The sequence below is a fragment of the Lithobates pipiens genome, unplaced genomic scaffold, assembly GCF_037356315.1.
Source record: "Lithobates pipiens isolate NorthernLeopardFrog02 unplaced genomic scaffold, aLitPip1_a1.2 Scaffold_23, whole genome shotgun sequence".
NCBI classification, from domain to species: domain Eukaryota; kingdom Metazoa; phylum Chordata; class Amphibia; order Anura; family Ranidae; genus Lithobates; species Lithobates pipiens.
This window is the reverse complement of record NW_027507785.1, coordinates 137863071-137880960: the sequence shown is the minus strand read 5'-3', so window position 1 is coordinate 137880960 and position 17890 is coordinate 137863071. Positions and strand designations below refer to the sequence as shown.

Here is a 17890-nt window from a genome sequence, read left to right as displayed (position 1 = left end):
ACTCACATTTTATTGCTTTGCAGCCTGAAATGAAGACAGACACTGTTTTTGTTTTATCCATCTGTATTATTTGCAACTTTTAACATCCAAGTGAAAGATATAACACCAACATGTCAGAAAAAAAATAAATTAAATTAAAAAAAATAATCACTGAGCCCACCTAAAAATGGCTTGTAAACTCACTCAGGTGTAGCTAATCGCCTTCGCAATGGTACAGAATGTCATTTGAATTTCAACTGAACAGCTGTGGTCATTTTGATTAGCTCAACATGAAAAGAGCATTCCAGTCCCTGGTAGTGGAACTGAAGCAAACCATCAACTATGGGTGGCAAGGCACTGTGAAAAGATCTCCGGGATAAAGTCATGGACAGGCACAAGTCAGAAGATGGATACAAAAAAGAAATTCCAAGGCTTTATCAATGCATAGAAGCACAGTGCATTGGTACAACACAGACCCTACCTGGATCAGGATGCCACTTCAAATGGGATGAAAGAGCCAGGAGGAAACTGTCAGAGGCTACCAAGAGGCCTACAGCACCTATGAAGCAGTTGCAGGAATTTGACAGTGGTCATTGTGTGCATGTGACAATATCGCAAATCCACAAATGTGGCTTGCATGGGAGGGTTGCAAGAAAAACGCCACTCAAGAAAGGCCACAGGCAGTCACCACTGAGCTTTGCCAAAACACACCATGAAGATCCTGAGGCCACATGGAAAAAGGTGTTCTGGTCAGATGGGACTAAAATTGAATTATTTGGTCTCAACATCAAACTATATGTCTGGCGGGAATCCAGTACTACTCACCACCCAAAAAACGCCATGCCTACAGTAAAGCATTTGGGGTGGTAATATCCTGTTAGGCGGGGGTTTCTCTGCAGAAGAGACTGAAGCACTTGTCAGTATAGAAGGAAAAGTGGATGGGGCAAAATACCATCTAATCATTGAGGAAAATCTGTTGCCCTGTGCTAGAAAGTTTTCATAAGCACACAGCAAAAATTATCACTCAGTGATTGAAGGAGAAAAAGGTGAATGCCCTTGCATGGCTTAGTCAGAGCCCACACTTAACCACTTAACAACCGCCCTATAGCCGAATGACGGCTACAGGGCGGTTTCTTAACTCTGGGAGGCCGTCATATGACGTCCTCCCAGAATTTCGCTCTCGCGCGCCCCCTGGGGAGTGCACTCGAGGGCATCCGTGGACCCGGCGCGTCACGGATCACGCTCATAGCGGCCGTTTACCACGTGATCGCTCCGTCAAATGACGGAGTGATCACTTGTAAACAAACCGGCGTCATGTTATGACGCCGGTTCCTCCCTCCCCCTCTCTGTACCGATCGGAACAGCGGAGGGGGGAAGAGATCGGTGTCAGCAGCGATGTGGGCTGCATCTGCAGTGCCCACATCGCTGCTCACCGAAAATTAACCCCTGAATTCCCTGCCAATACTCTGCAATACCCTGCAATACCCTGCATTACTCTGCAATACTCTGCAATATCCTGCATTACTCTGCAATACCCTGCAATACCCTGCAATACCCTGCAACACTCTGCAATACCCTGCAACACTCTGCAACACCCGCCAATACCCTGCAACACTCTGCAATGCTCTGCAACACCCACCAATACCCTGCAACACTCTGCAATGCTCTGCAACACCCGCCAATACCGTGCAACACTCTGCAATGCTCTGCAACACTCTGCAATGCTCTGCAACACCCACCAATACCCTGCAACACCCACCAATACCCTGCAACACTCTGCAATGCTCTGTAACACCCGCCAATACCGTGCAACGCTCTGCAATGCTCTACAACACCCTCCAATATCCTGCAATGCTCTGCAACGCAATACTCTGCAACGCCATACTCTGAGATACCCAGCCATAGTCGGTGATACCCTGCAATACCCAGCCATAGACACCCCCCCCTCCCGCCGCCCTCCGGTACTTCTACCGACTCGCCAATACGATCAAATCCAGAATCTTTTTTATTTTTTTCAGGCTTCCCAGCTTAGAGGTGAGATGCGGGGTCTTATTGACCCCATATCTCACTGTGAAGAGGACCTGTCATGCCATATTCCTATTACAAGGGTTGTTTGCATTCCTTGTAATAGCGAGAGCTATAATTCTAGCCTTAGACCTCCTCTGTAACTCAAAACATATAACCAGTAAAAAAAAATTAAATCGTCGCCTATGGGGATTTTTAAGTAGCGACGTTTGGCGCCATTCCACGAGCCTGTGCAATTTTGAAGAGTGACATGTTAGGTATCTATTTACTCGGTGTAACTTCATCTTTCACATTATGCAAAAATTGGGCTAACTTTACTGTGTTTTTTTTTTTTCCAAAAAAAAGCATTCGAATAATTGCTGCGCAAATACCATGCGAGTTAAAAAGTTGCAACGATCACCATTGTATTCTCCAGGGTGTTTGCTAAAAAAACATACCGTATATACTCGAGTATAGGCCGACCCGAATATAAGCCGAGGCCCCCAATTTACCCCCAAAAAAACTGGCAAACTTATTGACTCGTGTATAAGCCGAGGGTGAGACATGCCTGTCCATCCCTGTGTGTGTGTCCGTCCATCCCTGTGTGTCCGTCCATCCCTGTGTGTCCGTCCGTCCATCCCTGTGTGTCCGTCCATCCATCCCTGTGTGTGTGTGTGTGTCCATCCATCCATCCATCCCTGTGTGTGTGTGTCTCCATCCATCCATCCATCCATCCCTGTGTGTGTGTGTCTCCATCCATCCATCCCTGTGTGTGTGTGTCTCCATCCATCCCTGTGTGTGTGTGTGTGTGTGTGTGTCCAGCCTACCTGTGTCCCGAGCCTTTGTCCCGAGCCTCCGTCCCGTGCCTTGCCTCCTTGCCTCCGTCCCGTGCCGTGCCTTGCCGCCGTGCCTTGCCTCCGTCCCGTGTCGTGCCTTGCCTTGCCTCCGTCCCGTCCCGTGCCTTGCCTTGCCTTGCCTTGCCTCCGTCCCGTGCCCTCTTCGTCGGCGCCTCGGCGGCCATTGTAAAATTCAAAAGCCTCCGCCTTCGCCTGTGATAGGCGGAACACTGAATTTCCCAGCAGCCTGTGTTCCGCCTATCACGGACATCGTATCATCCTCGTCCGTAGTACGAGGATGATACGATGTCCGTGATAGGCGGAACACAGGCTGCTGGGAAATTCAGTGTTCCGCCTATCACAGGCGAAGGCGGAGCCGGAGGCGCGGCTTTTGAATTATAGAATGGCCGCTGTCTGTCTGCTCGACACGCTGATCGAGCGGGCAGACAGCGATGACTCGAGTATAAGCCGAGGGGGGCACTTTCAGCCTCAAAAAAGAGGCTGAAAATCTCGGCTTATACTCGAGTATATACGGTATATAATGTTTTGGGATTCTATGTAATTTTCTAGCAAATAAATTATGAATTTTACATGTAGGAGAGAAATGTCAGAATTGTCCTGGGTGCTCCAGAACGCCTGATGGCGCTCCCTGCATGTTGGGCCTCTGTATGTGGCCACACTGTGTAAAAGTCTCACACATGTGGTATCGCCGTACTCGGGAGTAATAGCAGAATGTGTTTTGGGGTGTAATTTTTGGTATGCATATGCTGTGTGAGAAATAAACTGATAATATGACAATTTTGTGAAAAAAAAAAAGTAAAAAAAATCTTGATTTTGCAAAGAATTGTGGGAAAAAATGAAAACTTAAAAAAACTCATCATGCCTCTTACTAAATACCTTGGAATGTCTTCTTTCCAAAAAGGGGTCATTTGGGGGGTATTTGTACTTTTCTGGCATGTTAGGGTCTCAAGAATTGAAATAGGCCATCAGTACTTCAGGTGTGATCAATTTTCAGATATTGGCACCATAGCTTGTGGACTCTCTAACTTTCACAAAGACCAAATAATATCCACCAATTTGTACTTATTTTTACCAAAGATATGTAGTAGTATAAATTTTGGCCAAAATTTATGAAGAAAAAATTACTAATCTGCTCAATTTTATAACAGAAACAAAGAAAAATTAATTTTTTTACAGAATTTTCTGTATTTTTTCTTTTATAGCACAAAAAATAAAAAACCCAGCGGTGATTAAATACCACCAAAAGAAAGCTCCATTTGTGTGGAAAAAAGGACAAAATTTCATATAGGTCCAGTGTTGCATGACTGAGTAATTGTCGTTCAAAATGTGAGAGCACCGAAAGCTGAAAATTGGTCTGGTTATTAAGGGTGTTTAAGTGCCCAGTGGTCAAGTGGTTAAACCACATTGAAAATCTGTGGAATGACTTGAAGACTGCAGTCCACAAGTGGTCTCCATCAAATTTAACTGAACTTGAACAGTTCTGCAAAAAGTGGGCGAATATTGCAAATCTAGATGTGCAAAGTTAGTAGAGGCATATCCCAACAGACTAAAGGCTGTAATTTGAAGCAAAAAGTGATTTAACCAAATACTGACACAAGTGGGTGATCCTTTCTCCAACTAGGTGATTCTGTTTTTGAATTTAGTAAATATAGCTGAAAATACAACAAAAGCTGTGTCTGTCTTGATTTCAGGCTGCACAGGAACACAATGAGACTATTTTAAAGGGGAGTGATTTTCTATACCCACTGTAGATCCTATTTAGCCCAATAGAGAACTTGTACAGATCAGAGCATTAACTCAGTAAGGGACTTCATTTTTATTTTTCCCAGGGACCGTAAAAAAATGTATTGTAACTTTAAAATGCAGTGGCAATTTTAGTAGGGAAAAAATACTTTTTTTTTACTTTTTATATAAGCTTTGGATGCGACTCTCGGGTGCACTGCAGAAGAAAAGGAATTCAGAGATAACTTACAGAGACATTGTACGGAACAACTCCAATGATGAGACTCTAGCAGCTAAACAGGTACTAATGAATGCTATCAGAAAATGTTGTCCTTTTCTGTCGCTCTTCTTCACTTCTATACTTGTCTTTAATGTTTTAATGTATTTCATTGTGTCAGTACTGGTGTGATAAACCTGTGCAGAGAGAAAGCATACTGAGTTTTTAGGCACAAGGAGCACAGTTTGCATTAATTTGCATTAAGAGTGTTCAGTTCATAGTAGGGTGGGAGGGACAGAAATGAAAGAAGATGCATGATGTAGGGTTAAGTATCTGTTAAATCCTAAACAGTCCTTTGTCTAGTGTGGTGACGGGGTGTAGCCATATACTCCCACACCAGAAGATATCCGTTGGTTCAAAATACAGGGGTCTAGGGGCACCACTGGGTATCCCAAAAAATGAACTTGGTAACATATTTACGGGGCTCTGCACACTACAAGTCACAACATTCCACTAGCAGTACAAATTCAAGTATAGAACTACAGGATTCAGCATTACAATACCAGCACACAAAGCACAAGGAACTTCAAGTCCCAGCATTCCACTAGCATCATGCAATAAATCGGTACCATACGTCCAAGTATTCCATCAACAGCACAAGCCACAAAAGAGCCTCCCCAGTGTAACTTGGCTTTAATATGGTAAAGTTAAAAACTCCACAATGGTCAAACTCGCAGCACAAGGACTCCCATAATCAACAGCCAAACAGGGGAAGGGGAAGCCGTGGATGCCCAACCTATCTGCTCAGATCCCAGAAGCACATCCAAGGCTATCCACCACCATGCTCGATGTGCAGATACCACTGCACTTGCTTCCAGTCCAGCCAGCACTGAGGACACACAAACCCACAAGAGCAGGATACAGGGGGGAAGAGAGTGGGGACGTCACACAGTTGCCATGACAATGCGTTTTTGAAGGTAAGACCTCCTTCCTCAGGTCATGACCACTAACTCACTACTAACACTCCAGTTTATAGGGGAGGAGAGACGTGCTCATGGTGATGCACTCCCCGTCTCAGATCTTGAGGGGACACAGGGGTAGGAAAGACCAAAAATACTTTATTCTTATACAGGATTTATATCGTGCCAACAGTTTGTGTAACACTTTATATGGGGGCAAACCGTAGAGTTACAATACAATTCAATACAGGAGGGATCAGAGGGCTTGCTGGAACAATGGTAATAGTTCTGGGGGATGATCAGATGAGGAAATTAAAATACAGTTGTTAGGTGTGGGTAGGATAGGCTTCTCTGAAGAGGAGGGATTTATTAAGTTGCTATAGTCCCACCGGTGTAACCAATGCCTATAAGTATTTTTTGCCTTCCCTACCCCTGTGTCCCCTCAAGATCTGAGACAGGGAAGGTGTCCCCATGAGCGCGTCTCTCTGCTCCTATAAATTGGCGAGTTGCTAGCAAGTTAGTGGACATGGCCTGAGAAATGGAGGCCATGCCTTTGAAACGCATTGTCATGGCAAATGTGTGACGTCCCCACTCTTTCCCCCTATATCGATCTGAGGGAAACCATCACAACATGACCTGTTGGGGCGCCTTGAGGACTGGAGTTGAGAAACAATGAGGTAGGGGGTCAGTCGAATTGCAAGATAGTCAATGGAGAAGACCCCCAGCGAAAGGGAAAATAAGACTGCAAGCCAGTGACAAGCTCCATACCCAGAGTTTAATGCCACGGATTTATCCAAATTGATATGGAGGAAGTGTCTGTCAGGAGATGTAGGGGACAATTTGGTTCACACAAAGTGTGATCGCTATGGGGTTATAGTGCTAAAAGAAAAGATGGGGACAGGGGACAACCTTGTCTCGTTTCCCTATAGAGCGAAAAAGATGCAAAGTAATACCTAGCATATTTGATTGAGGCTGTAGGTGTGGAGTATTGAAGGTGTTCCCAGGACAAGGAGTCAAAAGATATCCAAAGAGAAGAAAACGGCGGCACAGTGGTGTAGTGGTTAGCACTCTCACCTAGAAGTAGGGTTGCTGGTTCGAATCCCAACCACGACACTACCTGCCTGGAGTTTGCATGTTCTCCCTGTGCCTGCATGGGTTTGCTCCGGGTACTCCAGTTTCCTCCCACACTCCAAAGACATGCAGGTAGGTTAATTGGCTTCTGTCCAAAATTGACCCTAGTATATGAATGGGGACCTTGGATTGTGGGCTCCTTGAGGGTAGGCACCTATGTGAGTGTGCAATGTGCAGGGATAGGGACAATTGTAGACATTCGCTCAGGTTGAACTGGATGGACTGGTGTCTTTATTCAACCTTGCTAACTATGTAACTATGTAAAAACCAGGGATTTTTCAGGTGGTGTAAGATGAATGAGGTGAACAACTTTACGAACATCCTCTGCCTTCCTTCCCAGGACAAAGCCCCCCTGGTCCCTATGTACCAGATGGTACATACATTTATTGATGCGGGTGCTCAGGATCTTCTCCAAAATCTTCAACTCGTTGTTCAAAAGGGATATTGGGCGGAAGGCCGTAGGTTCACATGCGTCCTCTGGCATTTTAGAGATCATTGATATATAAGCCCTAAGAGCATCTGGAGAGGGCATCGTGTTTCAAGGCGCTAAAATAGTTGGCTAAATGAGGTACCAAAAGGGCAGAGAAAGTCTTGTAATATAAACCTCAGAACCCATCAGGGCCTGCAGCCTTGGAAAGCTTTTAGAGGTTCAATTGCCTGGAGGACTTTGTCCTCTGAAATGCAAGCATTGAGGGCATTACAAGCTCTGTCCGGGAACGTGGGAATGTTTAGTACACAAAAACTGTTCGGCCCGATCCCGTGGACATGGGCCTGTTGTGTTTTTTTTTTTTTAAACGTTTTTAATTCTCCAAAAATAGTACAATTTTCCAATGCACAAACATTATATCTTTTGTTCAGCACGATTATTATACATATTACTCAAGTAGGAGACAGCCAGACGTCTCTGGTCAATTATAAAGACTGTTACAATGTAGCAATACCTTAGATCTTTTGGGGTATCAATATGTCATTTGCTATTGTACAGATTTGAAGAGAACGAGCCGTACGGTGTAGGTCCAGTAGGGTGGTACGATAAAGGAGATGATCTCTGCGGCATTACACACATGTCAATTGTGTTCAGCCAACGGTCCCAGACCTTGTTATATTTTGCAGAGCACCCTCTATTAATGTAGACACATTTTTTTTATAGTGCAATGTGCTATTAATATCAGTTTTCCAGTCGTAATCTAGGGGGAACTTGTCTCATCCAGAGTTTAGCAATAGTTTTTTGGGCAGAAAATGGGGTCTCCTGCATAACATTTTTGGTGTATTTGTCAGCGTTAGCATCTGGGAAAATACCCAGTAGGCATGGTTTGGGGTCTAGGGTCAGCGGAGATCCCATATTGTCATGAAGAAAATCAACCACTTGTTTCCAGAAGCCCTGTTTGTAAGGGCAGGACCACAGTAGGTGGTAGAATGTGCCTGTTTCTGGACTACATAATAGACATGTGGAGGGTTGTCCCTGGGTGAATTTTGCTATTCTTATAGGCGTGAGGTATGCGTGGTGTAGGATGTATGTTTGGGTCAGTCTGTCGGATAGCTTGGGTGAGACAGCTTTAAATGCGTCCAATGCTTCACTCCATTCCTTGTCTTCCAGGATTCCTAGGTCTCCCTCCCATCTTAATTTTATATTGTAAGCTATTTTAGTGAATGAGGGAGTATGAAGCATATTCTAGAATATTGATATTAATTTCTGGGGATCTACACTATTGACTATGTCCATTATAGGATTACAAGGGGGGTTAGGTAATGATTATGGAAACTGGGAGCGAATTGCATATCGGACCTGTAAAAATCGGAAAAACATTCAATTTGAGAGTGAAGATTCTATTTTTAGTGTATCAAATGTCTTTAATATCCCGGCAGTAAGTAAGTGTGATAGGTAGAAGATTCCACTTCTGCACCATGTTTCCGAGTCTGGTATAGTCAAGAATTCCTGTAGTGTCTTCTTATGCCAAATGGGAAAATAGTCGTTATGTGTAGGAATGTCTAGTTTGATGGAGACTAGTCTCCATATCTTCCTATCGTGGCTTAATAGGGAATTGTGTTCCTCTGCTTTAGTAGTACCTTCAGCGCCAGCTGCTATAGCGCATATGGGGTCATTTGTCAATTGGGCCCAGGTGGGGCATAGCAGCAAGGTAATTCTTTCTGTCTGTCTTATCTATATGGAATAATTGGGATGCTAAGTAGTATGAAGCGAAGTCTGGTAGGGCCGTACCGGCCAGGTCAGTGGGGTTTTTAAGTACTCACCATGCTAATTTATGTCTATTCTTCCCCCAGACAAAGGGTTTGAGGATTGCATCCATGGTTTTGAAATATTTCAGAGGGAGATACACAGGGGTGTGCCATAAGATATATACAATTTTAGGGAGGAGTATCATTTTAATAAGGTTGATATGGCCCAGTATCCCGAGAGGGAGACGTTCCCATATTTATTGTTTTGGATTTGATCAGGGCAAACAATGGTTCCACGTTGAGAGAGACGTAATCAATCAGGGACCTAGTAACACTCACACCCAAGTATTTGACACCATCTACGCGCTGTAGGGGCAATCTGGTCTGTAGTTCCGTCAGGGGATTAAAATCGAGTGGAAGAATTTGTGACTTCTCCCAATTAATTTTGAGCCCCGAAAAATTGTTTGTAAGGCTTCAGCTAGGGAGGGGCCTGAATCTGCTAGATATAGTAATGTGTCAACTGCATACATGCTTATTTATTCTTCTAGGTCGCCCACGCGTAGGCCTTGTACTAGTGGGTTACATCTGATGGATATTGCTAGGGGTTCCGTGGCTAAGGCATACAGTAGGGGGGATAGAGGGCAGCCCTGGTGCCTCTGGAAAGTTCAAAGGTGTCCGACTGCCACCCTGGCCACTGGGGCCTGGTATAGTAAACTGATCCACCTGAGCAATTTAGGGCCGAAGCCGTATTGTGCCAGACATTTCCACAGGTAGTTCCACTCTACAGAATCAAACGCCTTATCCGTATCAAGCGTTGCCGCAACCCTCTCTCCAACTTGTTCATGGCGGGCTTACATATTTATGAAAAATTTTCTAAGATTAAATGAGGTGTTCCTACCAGGCATGAAGCCAGCTTGGTCTTCATGTACTAAGGTTAGGATAACCTGATTAAGGTGTAACGCTAGGATTTTGATGTCCACCTGGAGCAGGGAGAATGGTCTATAGGATTCGGGGAGACCCAGATGCTTGCCTAGTTTTGGAATGAGTACTATGATTGCTTCCCTCATGGATGCTAGTAGAGTAAAAGTCGAAAATAGATGGGTGTAAAGGGCAAGTAGATGAGGTATGAGAGTCTCACTATATTGTGAATAGAATTCTATGGGTAGCCCATCAGATCCTGGTGACTTAGCCTCAGCAATTGCTAGCTTTGCTAGATTTATCTCCTCAGTCGTTAGTGGTGCCTCTAGCGTTTCTATCTGATTTGTGGTCAGCTGTGGAATCGTGAATTCTTCTAAGAAGCGATCAATGGGTGTTGAGTCATTGGATATAGTGGTGGTGTATAGGGAGCTAAAGAACCTGTGGAACATTGCTGTTATAGTTACAGGGTCAGTTGTCATCTCACCTGATGGGTTTCGCAGGGAAATCATTACTGGGGGTCTGTCCTCACTATGAGCTATGTACGCCAATAGTTTTCCCGCTCTCTTTTTCAAAAAGTTTTTGCCTAGAGAAAAAGTTTTCTTCTAGACATCTCATATTGCAACTGATTAGCCACCCTGGATTGTAATTTAGGTGGGAGGCCTTGTCAGAGGGGTCAGCCTCGTACTGATGTCCCGCAAGTGAGTTCCTCCAGTACCATGTCTGTCTTCTCCGCTGCGGCTGATTTTAGTTTATTCATTTGGGATGTCAGAGTGGCCCTCGCATGTAATTTGAATGAGTCCCATATGTTCGCAAATGAGGCCGAGTGAGTGTTTACCTGAAAGTATCTTTTACATTCATCGTCTATCTGGCCATCATCCGGGAACAATGAGAGCCAAAAAGGATGGAGTCTCCATGTCCTGGGTGGTTTAGTTAATGGGATAGTCAATGTGATCCAATATGGACTATGGTCCGACAACAGTCTGGGGCAGAAGGCTGCTTCTAGTAGTCTAGGTACCAGTATCGTAGGATAAAGTCTATATGGGACATTGTGTTGTGGGTGGAGGAGAAATATGAATATGCCCTGGTGGTTGGGTGTTTAGTCCTCCATGAATCAGCCAGATTGAAGTTTGAGATCAGTCTGGAAAACCTAGTATATGTATATATGGCCTTGAAGTCGAGGGAGGCTGTGGTGCTCTGTCAAGGCTAGGGTTTAGGGTAGCGTTGAAGTCTCCCAACCGGATGGCTGGGACTGTCGGATACTGGGCAATGAAGTCGAGTCCTTCTGTCAAGACTGTCAAGCTAAGTGGGGGTGGTACATAAGCCAGTAGCAAAAACTGTTCACCATATATCTTAACACGTAGGAAAACATAGCGACCCTTTGGGTCATAGCTCAGATCACACAACTCGAAATGCAGGGACTTCGCTATGAACAAGGACACCCCTTGCGTGTGTTGTATAGGTTGAGTGATATGCCCACCCAATCCATGGGTGTTTAAGAGCGAGCTGTTAGCGGCCGTCTGTGTGTCTCAACGAGGACTATAATGTCTGCCTTCTGCTTCCTAATATAAGATAGAACAACTGAACATTTGATTTTGTCTCGTAGACCTCTAACATTCCATGTTAGGAGCTTAAGAGAAGTCATGGTATAGTATGGTATAGATTATGTATGAGTTTGATCATCTAGTACCACGGTATCACCCCAAACGTCCGTAATCTCTCTAGCTAGTAAGTCATGCAGAACTATACTGAACATTGCATTCTGTGATTGGTAGCATTCGCAATTGTTACATTGTACTCATATTATAACTATCCCCCCACCCGGCCCAACACCGACCCCCAACTGGTGTAGGCATATACCCATAACAAAACCTGAACTAGTGTGTGAGGTTGATCCGACACCTCACTCAAATACAACAGGGACATAAACAAAACCCGAATCAGAGTCCTGAGTGATAAAGACAGGTATAGAAATATTTCACTGGGATCAAACTTCCCAGGGTTGTCCAGGGTTCCCAAACTTCACTGAGTCAGTCTCGCATATGGCAGGACTTGTGTCTCCGAGTAGTAGTTCTCCGTATGTAAAGGGGAATGTTAATGTTGTATGCGGCTGTAGCCTGGGCAGTTTATGCATCTTGGCCATAACATTCAAGGAAGAAGCACGTGTACATGGATAAGGTAGATTGACTGCGGTGATTGGGTGTGTTGGTATCATATGGTGTCATCATTGCAATGGATGCGCACAAGAAAGATAGAGAGTTGCCATTTCAAGGGGGATATGTAGATGCAGGTTCAATAAAGGATGTAGAGTACCGGAGATACATGGGACAATATCCATGTTGGAAGGCAAGAGGCTTGTGGTCCCTTGTTGCTGTATATGGTGGGTTAATCATTCTCTTTCCTATTATCCCAGTGCTCTAGCCAGCAGATGGTGTCCTCCAGGGTTTAAAAAAAAATGGTGCCATTATCCTCCACGCAAAGGCATGCGGGAAATAACATTGAGTATTTAAGATTTTTAATCTGTAGGGGTCTCTTGGCTTCTGTGAAATTTTGTCTGCGCTTCTGTTCTACAGTGGAGAAGTCAGGGAAGATGCCTACCTTGACGTTGCCAATGGGTATGTTACCTTTCATCCGTGCCATGCGCAGCGTTGCAGTCTTTACAATTAGGGATGCACCGAATGGGTTTTTTGGTGCCGAAACCGATACCGAAAATGAAAAATACACTAGGCCGAAAACTGAAACCGATACCGAAACAGCACCGATACCGAAAATGACTGTTTTAAAAAAATATTTTTATACAGGAGGTGGTCAGAGACTGGGGACATGGTACAGGAGGTGGTCAGAGACTGGGGACATGGTACAGGAGGTGGTCAGAGACTGGGGACATGGTACACTAGGTGGTCAGAGGCTGGGGACATGGTACAGGAGGTGGTCAGAGGCTGGGGACATGGTACAGGAGGTGGTCAGAGGCTGGGGACATGGTACAGGAGGTGGTCAGAGACTGGGGACGTGGTACAGGAGGTGGTCAGAGGCTGGGGACATGGTACAGGAGGTGGTCAGAGACTGGGGATGTGGTACAGGAGGTGGTCAGAGGCTGGGGACGTGGTACAGGAGGTGGTCAGAGACTGGGGACGTGGTACAGGAGGTGGTCAGAGACTGGGGACGTGGTACAGGTGGTGGTCAGAGACTGTGGACGTGGTACAGGAGGTGGTCAGAGACTGGGGACGTGGTACAGGAGGTGGTCAGAGACTGGGGACGTGGTACAGGAGGTGGTCAGAGACTGGGGACGTGGTACAGGAGGTGGTCAGAGACTGGGGACGTGGTACAGGAGGTGGTCAGAGACTGGGGACGTGGTACAGGAGGTGGTCAGAGACTGGGGACGTGGTACAGGAGGTGGTCAGAGACTGGGGACGTGGTACAGGAGGTGGTCAGAGACTGGGGACGTGGTACAGGAGGTGGTCAGAGACTGGGGACGTGGTACAGGAGGTGGTCAGAGACTGGGGACGTGGTACAGGAGGTGGTCAGAGACTGGGGACGTGGTACAGGAGGTGGTCAGAGACTGGGGACGTGGTACAGGAGGTGGTCAGAGACTGGGGACCTGGTACAGGAGGTGGTCAGAGACTGGGGACGTGGTACAGGAGGTGGTCAGAGACTGGGGACGTGGTACAGGAGGTGGTCAGAGACTGGGGACGTGGTACAGGAGGTGGTCAGAGACTGGGGACGTGGTACAGGAGGTGGTCAGAGACTGGGGACGTGGTACAGGAGGTGGTCAGAGACTGGGGACGTGGTACAGGAGGTGGTCAGAAATTGCACACATGATACATGATACAATTGATACAATGCAGCCAGCCAGTGTCCCCCGTTGCAGCCAGTGTGTCCCCCGTTGCAGCCAGTGTGTCCCCCGTTGCAGCCAGTGTGTCCCTCGTTGCAGCCAGTGTGTCCCTCGTTGCAGCCAGTGTGTCCCTCGTTGCAGCCAGTGTGTCCCTCGTTGCAGCCAGTGTGTCCCTCGTTGCAGCCAGTGTGTCCCTCGTTGCAGCCAGTGTGTCCCTCGTTGCAGCCAGTGTGTCCCTCGTTGCAGCCAGTGTGTCCCCTCGTTGCAGCCAGTGTGTCCCCTCGTTGCAGCCAGTGTGTCCCCTCGTTGCAGCCAGTGTGTCCCCTCGTTGCAGCCAGTGTGTCCCCTCATAGCAGCCAGTGTGTCCCCTCATAGCAGCCAGTGTGCCCCCTCATAGCAGCCAGTGTGCCCCCTCATAGCAGCCAGTGTGCCCCCTGAGAGCAGCCAGTGTCTCCCCTGAGAGCAGCCAGTGTCTCCCCTGAGAGCAGCCAGTGTCTCCCCTGAGAGCAGCCAGTGTCTCCCCTGAGAGCAGCCAGTGTCTCCCCTGAGAGCAGCCAGTGTCTCCCCTTATAGCAGCTAACCTGTAAAGAGAAGAGAGAAGAGGAGAGTCGCCTCCGTCGCCTGTTTGATCACAGCAGGGGAACATCACAGCTTTCAGTTCAATAGCTGTGTGTTCCCGGCCTCGCGCCGTCACGTAAGCCCCTCCCCCTTGTCAGGGCACTTTGATAGACAGATCATCCGTCCAATCCTACGGGTGATCTGTCTATCAAAGTGCCCGGACAAGGGGGAGGGGCTGCGTGTGACGGCGCACGGCCGGGAACACACAGCTATTGAAATAAAAGCTGTGATGTTCCCGCTCTGTGATCAAACAGGTGGTGGAGGCGGTTCTCCTGCACTATTTGGAATGTTATAGCTTTTCATGATGGGCGCACCAGGGGTGGGGGGCGGAGCCCTGGCCCCGCCCCATTTTCGGCTCCATTATCGGCTGTTTTTCTCTTTCGGCAAATTGTCGAAAAGGGCATTTTCGGACGATATGTTTCGGCGGCCGAAATTTCGGTGCATCCCTATTTACAATTCAACAATTTAGTGATAAATGTGCGTGGGGGAGTGCCTTGTGGTGCGCTGTTTCGACCACAAACGTGGCCGAGAAGGCGCTTCTGCCATACATTGTGATAAGTAATTGTTCCAGGAATGTATTAGGGTCTTTCCCCTCCGTCCCCTCTGGCAGGCCAATAAAACAAAGGTTGCACCTATGGAGCCTGTTCTCCATGTCATCTTGCTTTGCCAGGAGTTGGTCATGAGGGCAGCCTGTAGTGCAGAGATGGCTTCCAGCACTCTATCTGTATCCGTACCCGCCACCTATCTCCCCTCCGACGCGGTGTTGCCATCCTCCTCCGGGTTGTCTTTATCATGGCAGAGGTACTTATCAAGTTTGCCAGCTGCATCTGGCTTGATTTTCGTCTGGGCCATTACTGTTAATAAGAAGTGGTAGATGTAGCTGGCTGAGTGGTTTTGGAGGTAGACTGGAGGGTAAGCTGGGCACTGGGGGAGTTTAGAGGTCAGGATGGCCGCCATACGCGTCACTGAAAGCAGGGCCTCAGTCTCCGCTTACCCCAGATAAGTCCGAATACCCCCAGCAAACTTGGGTGGGGACAGCGTTCTGGCAGGCTGGGGCACTGGGATTTTTAGCCAGAGTCTTGATTAAGGTGAGGTGGGGAAGTCGGGGGTGTCCAAAAGGGAGTAGCAAGATGGATGCCACTTACCTGGGGGATACAGGAGTCATCTGTAGGCCCAAGCACTATGAAGTCCCTGGGAGGGTTGTGGTATGTGAGCTGGGTGGGCCACTATTTTGAGGGCAGAGTCCAGGAAAGGAGGGATGCAGCGCTGGTGGAGAGGCCAGGAGTAACAAGATGGCCGCCGCAGCCCTGGGACTAGGCCCGAAGCCTGGATTTGGGGCTGCTGCCGTGGTGGGGGGGGCACTGCTCCGCTCAGACCCCCGTCTGGAAGCACATGTAGGAGGATCTGTATGTGGTGAGGGAGATGAGCACCAGAAAGGCCGGGGCAGAGCATCAGTGCAGAGGCTAGGAGGAGCAAGATGGCCGCCGGAGCTCAGGACCAGGCCCATGTCGCGGCCTGGATCTGGGGCTGCCGCCGTGCAGGAGGGTACAGCTCCGTTCTAACCCCCGGTCGGAAGCCCGTGGAGGAGGATCCGCTTGCGGCCAGGCGCCAGAGAGGCCGGGACACAATGCTGGTGGAGAGGCTGGGAGGAGCCAGATGACCGCCGGATCCAACAACTAGGCCGAAGCAGTGGCCTATATTTGCGCCCGCTGCCGTGCGGAGGATCGTTATACCGCCCAGACTCCCGCAAGGTCTGTGTGCACGGAGGGTCCCCTGGGGGGTATGTCAGGCTGTTCCAAAAAGCTTCTGTGTAGCAGGATTAACGAAAAGCAGGAGTAATGGACGGAGCTCGGATCCTGCACGTCCTACTCCATGCTTTACCAGGCCACGCCCCGGACATAAGCCTGTTTTAACATAGAGCGAGGAAAGAAACTCCGAGAAGCCGGACAGATTTTGTAGAGGGTTGGAGGTGGGACCCCTCCATTCACACCCAAAGCCTGACGGGTTCAGTTTCTTTGCCAACATGGGCCCAGGCTTATCTGCACATGTATAGTACTTATACTTCATCACCAAGGTGTCACAAACCCTTCTGCCCACTGCAGTAGGACATTACTTCCAAAGTGCATCTGCCAAATAAGAATGTAATTTAGTGATTCAACCTTCCCTGTCTCGTTTACGTGAGAAAACAAGTTGGATGATGTGGCCACAGACGGTAGCCTTATGGGCCTCCCATAAGGATACAGCTGAGGTAACTGAGTCTACGTTGTCGGCAAAGTATGTTTGTATGGAAGACTGGATATGCTGACAAGTAGCCTGAGTGGTCAAAAGAGCTTCATTATTTCTACCAATGAAAGGGGCGTTTGAGGCCTGAGAAAGAGATGCGAAAAACCAATGGGTCCTGGTCAGACCATGTTGATGAAGGGATAGAGTTCTTAATGTCAGGGAAATTCAGCTGTACGCTATGCGCACACCATATCTCCAGTGCTAATAAGCACACATTTTGTCTAATGATATAATGCATCTCACTTATAGCTGTATTTCCCATATGTATCCAAGTAAACAGACATCACCATAGCTTACGTTCTCGGCTCCATCAGCAGGACTGCCATCTAGCAGTTTACTGCTTTTATTTACACACAAACAGGAAATTACAAACTGGAGGGCTTGCCTCCAACAGCCAATCGCCTCAAACACAGGATGTGACCTCACAGGAAATGAACAAATAAGGATGTAACACAGGTTGTGAATGTCAACACAGGAAATTACCAAATAAGGATGTAACACAGGATGTAATTGTCAACACAGGATAAATTTAATTTATACAACAACCAATGAACGATGACTACAAATGGGAGTTTATCTGCAGGTGGCCCCTCAAATATGTTGATGAGGCATACAGGGGTAACAGGAGCGCACATCCTCAAAACTGATAATGTGTTTTGGAGAGCGAACACATCCCCCCCCCCCCCAGATGATCGATCTGTGCATTGCACAGGGGCACTTGGCTGGCAGACATATCCACATCTGCAAACACCTCTCTTCAAATAGGAAGCTTTCCACTACCTAATGGATCTCAACCAGCGTCAGTCTGCTCCAGTCGGCTCTTTAGAGCGGGTTACAGGAGAACTAACACTGGTAGACCCTTATGACAATACATATTAAAATACATCATAAAATTTCCACAACATAAGAGACAAAGGGAAGATGATGTACCTGCATAAAAACATGGTCAATCCTGCAAAAGCTATCATGTGGGTTGGAGCAATAAGTAAATTCATGATCAGTAGGGTGAAGCTCCCTCGAGACATCCATAAGGCCAAAGGTTTGTAAATCTGTACACATCTGGGCCTAGTGTGTTGAGTCATGGGAGTGAGTGGATCCTTGAGCAAAGTGGATCCTTGAGCATATCGTCTGTCCAGGGCCGAGTTGAGAGCAATGTTAGAATCTCTCAAGAAGGGGTAAGCCCTTCTGGTTCGAGGAG

General features: G+C 47.3%; 1 protein-coding gene across 1 annotated transcript in view; it reads left to right on the top strand.

Annotated features, from left to right (window-relative positions):
- SGSM3 (small G protein signaling modulator 3) overlaps positions 1-17890 on the top strand; it is a 732042-nt gene that overhangs the window by 176049 nt on the left and 538103 nt on the right. The window contains 1 exon segment of the mRNA XM_077452424.1: positions 4756-4863. Within this exon segment, the coding sequence (XP_077308550.1) occupies positions 4756-4863 (108 nt within the window).